Source organism: Oryza brachyantha, chromosome 11 (genome assembly GCF_000231095.2).
Source record: "Oryza brachyantha chromosome 11, ObraRS2, whole genome shotgun sequence".
NCBI lineage: Eukaryota > Viridiplantae > Streptophyta > Magnoliopsida > Poales > Poaceae > Oryza > Oryza brachyantha.
In genome coordinates, this window is record NC_023173.2 from 3,018,310 (window position 1) to 3,023,873 (window position 5,564).

The following is a 5,564-nucleotide window of genomic DNA, read 5'->3' on the forward strand; positions in this document are numbered from 1 at the left end:
GGCCCTCCATAAGGAAAAAAGCTATTCCAGAAACATGTCTTTTCACTTATTTTTATAAATCAAAATTTAAATTTTTAACTTTAAATTTTATATATTTTTAGTTTTTCACCGGACTTTATTTTTTACTTTAAATTTTAAATCTCTAAGAATAAATATATAAACATTTTATTTATAAATTATTTTTTTACAAATATAACTTTGATTTTTTTCATGAAACGCTCAAACAATAACCAATCAAATGCACCTTACTAGTTAACACAATATCTTTATTCTAAACTTGACCACTAATCCTTGATTTCTCAAAAATAAAAAACGTAGAAACAACCAGCAACTAGTAACACAAAACAAAACAAAGAAAAAAACAAAGAAAAAAAATCAGCAACAGCTAAGAAGTTTCCAAGCTTGCTCTGCTCGGCTGTTCCACCTATAAATAAACCCGTCGTCTTCGTCTTCCTCGCGTTTCCTCCGTCGCGTCACATTCTCTTTCCTCTCTCTCTCTCTCTCTCTCTCTCTCTATCATCCCAGGGTAGAGAGAGAGACAGAGCACCAGTCGCCCGTTGTTCCACGCTGGTCGGTCCCCCACCCTCCCTTTTCTTCCCGCGCCGCCGCGGTGTCTCGTCTCGTCGGCGCCATGGCTGCTGCAGCCAGGTGGGGCCGGTGGGCCCCGATCGTCGGCGTCCTCCTGCTGGCCCTGCTCATGCTCCCGTTCGCGCCCGCTCCGGCCAGCGCCGCCACGCCGGCGAGGTCGCCGCTGTCGTCGGCCTCCTCCGCCGTGTTCCTGCTCAGCGGCGACGTATATCCCGTCGGGTACGCGATCTTAGCTCCACCCCCTTGATCAAGCTGGGTTCTTCCAACCTTTGTTCGTTGCAGAATCGGCTCTTGGATTGACAGGTTCTGGTTAACTGGATTCTTGTGCTTATTTGTTCCTTAAAAGAAGTTTTTTGTTGTTGTTGTTTAGATGTCAAAATCGGATCTTTTTGGCAGGATAAAATGCCGTGTTGATTTGCAGGTTCGGTTGGTTTCTTGCGAATGCAATTAGTCGTTGCCGTTGCTCTGTGGGCGTTGGTCTTATTTTGACCAAGTCAACTGCTCGAAATTTTTAATTTTTTCTTTCTTGTTCTCATAATCCGATGAACAGTTCTCTGTTTTTAATTTGAAGTCATGGGCAATGTAGCTTCTGTTCGAAGTTCTGCACTTGTTCATTCAGTTTTCTCTGTTTGGATTGAGCAAAACTTATGTTTCTAGGAAATGTTGCAGTTTAATTTTATTTCTTTTAAAAAACAAATTGTAGTTTGATAGTATAAACTGACTGATTTTGGTGCATTGAATATCCTTTTCATCTAATTTCACTTGTTCAGAAAATAGAAACTCTGGTTGCTTTATTCTCTTTTGAAACGATTGTTTGCTTTATTCCCTTGCTATTTTGTAAGTATTTGTACAATTAGACGCTCTTCAATTCGATTAATTTGTTTTTTGTTGTTGTTTTAATTTGGAATTGCAGGCATTACTACGTTACTATGAACATTGGGGACCCAGCGAAACCGTACTTTCTGGACGTGGACACTGGTAGCGACCTCACCTGGCTGCAGTGTGATGCTCCCTGCCAGAGCTGCAACAAGGTCCGTTCAACCGATGCCACACAATAATTTGCACATAACTGTGTTGAAATTCAAGTTTTGATCAATTAACTGGAGGCATTGTGTTTGGCCCAAATAACATTGTTCATTTCTATAGTTCTTTATTTGTTGCACCTAAGTTTATTATGGTTCCAATACTTATGCTTTAAGTGAAGAACTATTCATTTTATCAACTTGATGAACCGATCATATCATTTCTCTACGGATGTATTTTGGTGAACCATTTAGATTTGTCTTATACTTTCTAAAGTATAGTTTATGTTGACTTTTGTAGCCAAAGTTTTTCAGTATGTTTAATCCCAGAGTATATTCCTGCTTTGGCATTAAAACTCCGAGAATCAAATAATTGTTTAAGTTCAACATTGATGCTCGGTCTTGCATGGTTGTTTCAAGGCATTGATCTTAAAATCTAATGTTTGGTGTTGAAAATTTTGATTTTTTTTGTTATCTTACTCGGTTTTGTAGGAAATGCACAATCTCAACCTGATTCGTAGTCCAAAATTTGGCGATTGATGTTCTCTCTTTCTAATGTTTGTTGCAGGTGCCACATCCGTGGTATCGGCCAACAAAGAATAAGCTGGTACCATGCGCAAATTCACTCTGTACTGCATTGCACAGTGGACTGAGCTCTAATAATAAGTGTGCCTCACAACAACAATGTGACTATCAAATCAAATACACCGACAAAGCATCTTCTCTCGGTGTGCTTGTTACGGACAGTTTCTCACTGCTCCTGAGGAACAAATCCAATGTTCGTCCAAGCCTCAGCTTTGGGTACACTACTTGGTGAAAACATTGCATAGTTAGTGGTAATGGATTTATTTGTTGATTGATCCTTTTGTTGGTGCAGGTGTGGATATGACCAACAAGTGGGGAAAAATGGTGCAGCGCAAGCAACGACAGACGGCTTGCTCGGGCTCGGGAGGGGATCAGTTAGCCTGCTCTCGCAGCTCAAGCAGCAAGGGATCACCAAGAATGTCCTTGGTCATTGTCTCAGCACAAGTGGAGGTGGATTCCTCTTCTTTGGGGATGATATGGTTCCCACTTCACGCGTTACTTGGGTACCCATGGTCAAGAGCTCATCTGGGTAATTACTTCTGTCCTTGGTGTTTTAGTTTGTTTGGTGTTGAAATATATTCATCATCGTTCATGTTTGCTTCCTATCTGACCAGGTGAAGTTACAGTATCTGATTCCCATGTCTTTGTTTGCAGTAATAATGTCATAAGCTTGATTGCATAATTTCTTAGCGATGCATAAGAACACTTTATTAAGTGTTTAAGAGAAAAGAAAAAGCCCTCAATGTCAATCTTCGTGTTTTGTGGTACCTTGTGTTATTCTCTGTCAATGTTGCATTGTCAAAGGTAGTTCAGAACTGAAGACCTTGATTGTGTTGAAATTGATATTTTTCGTTGCAACTTACTAGCCCCTTTTGTGTCTCTGTGATCACAGGGATTGGGATACTAGTTTTCACGTGATTTTTGCTTAACATCTTGCGGATGGTGCTTCTGCACAACCACTTTTACACTGTTTGCTGCTTCCAATCTCCATTAGATCATGAATACTTTTGAAACTAATCAACACGTTTCAAATTTGTTAAGGAAAGGTGGCACCTCTGTTTCTTAGGTTGTGTGAACTTTTCTGTAGGTGCACTGCCTAAATTAAAGGCATGCTAAGAACTTAAGATTTACACAGCTGTAATTCAAGATAAATAGTTTGCACATACCATAAGGGTTTCAGTAACACTTTTCTTCTTTTCATCTGGTTTAACACATTATGCACTTTTTGTTTTTCCTTCCAGGAATTACTACTCACCTGGCTCAGCAACACTGTACTTCGATAGACGTTCACTGGGCATCACGCCAATGGAGGTGGTATTTGACAGTGGTAGCACATATACATACTTTTCTGCACAGCCATACCAAGCGATTGTTTCTGCGGTAAATTCAAACCCCAATACGTCCTAGTCATGAATTTGATAAAAGAAACTTGGCTAATGAAATGTGAACCTTGCAGATCAAAGGTGGTCTCAGCAAGTCACTTAAACAGGTTACAGATCCTAGTCTTCCTCTGTGCTGGAAAGGGCAGAAGGCATTCAAATCTGTATTTGATGTGAAGAAAGACTTCAAGTCATTGCAGCTGATCATTGGTAAGAATGCTGCCATGGAGATCCCTCCTGAAAACTACCTTGTTGTCACCGTAAGTATTCGACAACTCAATCGACAACTTGTCACGAACATCTTTTTATGGTAAGTGATGACTAAAGTTTCTTGTATATGCATGTGCCAGAAAAATGGGAATGTGTGCTTAGGCATCCTTGATGGATCAGCTGCTAAACTGAAATTCAACATAATTGGAGGTACAAAGTTCAGATAGCATCCACAGTTTCTGAAATTTGGACATCATGCCTCTTTGTGTAACAACTAACAAATGGTTTTTACCTTCCTTTCTGTAGACATTACAATGCAGGATCAGATGGTGATATATGATAACGAGAGAGCGCAGCTTGGCTGGATCCGTGGATCATGCAGTAGGAGCCCGAAGTCCATTATGTCTTCCTTCCCATGATCTCTCTCACATTTGAACCATTAGCCCAACATCCATTCAATCATTGACTGTATCAATGATGGAGCTGGAGAAAGTTGCTGCTAGCCTCAAGTCCCTGGAAGCACAGTATTGTTATAGCTGAAGAATGCCAGTCTGCTGTTATCCAAATAAAGTCTGTACCCTTAAATACATATGGCTGGAGAAATAAGACAAAGAAGAGAAGGATGAGCATGTAATAGAGGCTGATACCAAGTTACTGACATAATGATATAGAGTCCATATTTTGCATAATGGGATGTAGTTCATCTTGTAATGTTACGCCTGAATTATCATGTCATTTATTTGGAACTAAAATTTTGGATACAAGTAGGAGCTTTTAATGTTTAGCTAGAACAGGCAAGTAGTGTTGTGGATTTTCCACATGAGCGGTTCATGTAGTTTTGATTATAATAGTTTCAAGAGTGAGTGGAATAAACTGCAAGATAAATATGAATGACACTATTTGCATAAACTACATTGGTCTGTCACCCTATCTTTTCGCTTATGCTTATATATATAAGCTAAGATTTGAATTTTCAACCATAAATTTGAAGTTGATTTTGAAATATTTTTTCATCTTTAGCTTTATCGCTAACAACATGAATATAAAAGTTTTATTCACAAATTATTTTTTGTTTGTAAATATATCATTTTGTTTGTTCCTAGAATAATCCAAAAGATGGCACATGTGTTTCTGGCACAAACTTAGTTGACAGAACATAAGTGCTTTTAAGTTAGGCAGTTCTGAATTGGTAAATTTTCTGATGGCCGGCGCAAGAAAATGAAGATATTTTGTTATAGTTTCTTCACGACTATTGGAATTAGACTTCCATACCAGATGCTAAATTGCTAATCCTGTGAATTGTGATCAGTACAAAATCCCTGTCAATTGCACCAATGCAACATCTCTCTCTCAGCCCTGGAAGAATAGTCCGTTTCCGCAGTTGATGGAGCAAATATACTTGGATTTTCCTAAATTAGCAACCATAAATAGTGCCTCAACATACAGTTTAAGATATATAAAAAGAATCAAACGATACTCCTTTTTTTTTTTTACAGAACTCTAATACTTCTAAGTATATAATATCCATCCAAATATACAAAGTGCTACCTGCTTAATTACCTACCAATAAATATAAGCGCTAACTAATAAACCAATAAATGCATTATATGATATATCTTAAAGATATGACAACAAATTTAGCTAACTATAGTTGCCAAATCTTGTCTTGTACGGCAATATAGGCTATTATTATAACTAGTATTATATCCGTGCTAATGTTTCGACTCAATTTATTAATGCAAATAAGATATTATAATTTCTTTTATGTGTGATACTATAT

The 5,564-nt window shown here is 38.3% G+C and overlaps 1 protein-coding gene across 1 annotated transcript; it reads left to right on the forward strand.

Moving 5' to 3' along the window:
- The first annotated feature begins 472 nt into the window (after positions 1 to 472).
- Positions 473 to 4,703, forward strand: LOC102711570 (aspartic proteinase Asp1-like). The gene is made up of 8 exons (XM_006662724.2): positions 473 to 807; positions 1,502 to 1,619; positions 2,179 to 2,411; positions 2,488 to 2,724; positions 3,437 to 3,575; positions 3,652 to 3,834; positions 3,925 to 3,994; positions 4,091 to 4,703. The coding sequence occupies exons 1-8, from the start codon at positions 632 to 634 to the stop codon at positions 4,201 to 4,203; spliced, it is 1,269 nt and encodes a 422-aa protein (XP_006662787.1). The 5' UTR covers positions 473 to 631; the 3' UTR covers positions 4,204 to 4,703.
- Positions 4,704 to 5,564: the final 861 nt, after the last annotated feature.

Bases quoted from the DNA above. Each gene is read 5' to 3' on its own strand.
- LOC102711570 (XM_006662724.2), top strand. From the start codon at position 632: ATGGCTGCTGCAGCCAGGTGGGGCCGGTGGGCCCCGATCGTCGGCGTC. The intron at 2,412-2,487 runs GTACACTACTTG...TTGTTGGTGCAG, and splicing joins CGTCCAAGCCTCAGCTTTGG to GTGTGGATATGACCAACAAG. The intron at 3,835-3,924 runs GTAAGTATTCGA...TGCATGTGCCAG, and splicing joins AAAACTACCTTGTTGTCACC to AAAAATGGGAATGTGTGCTT.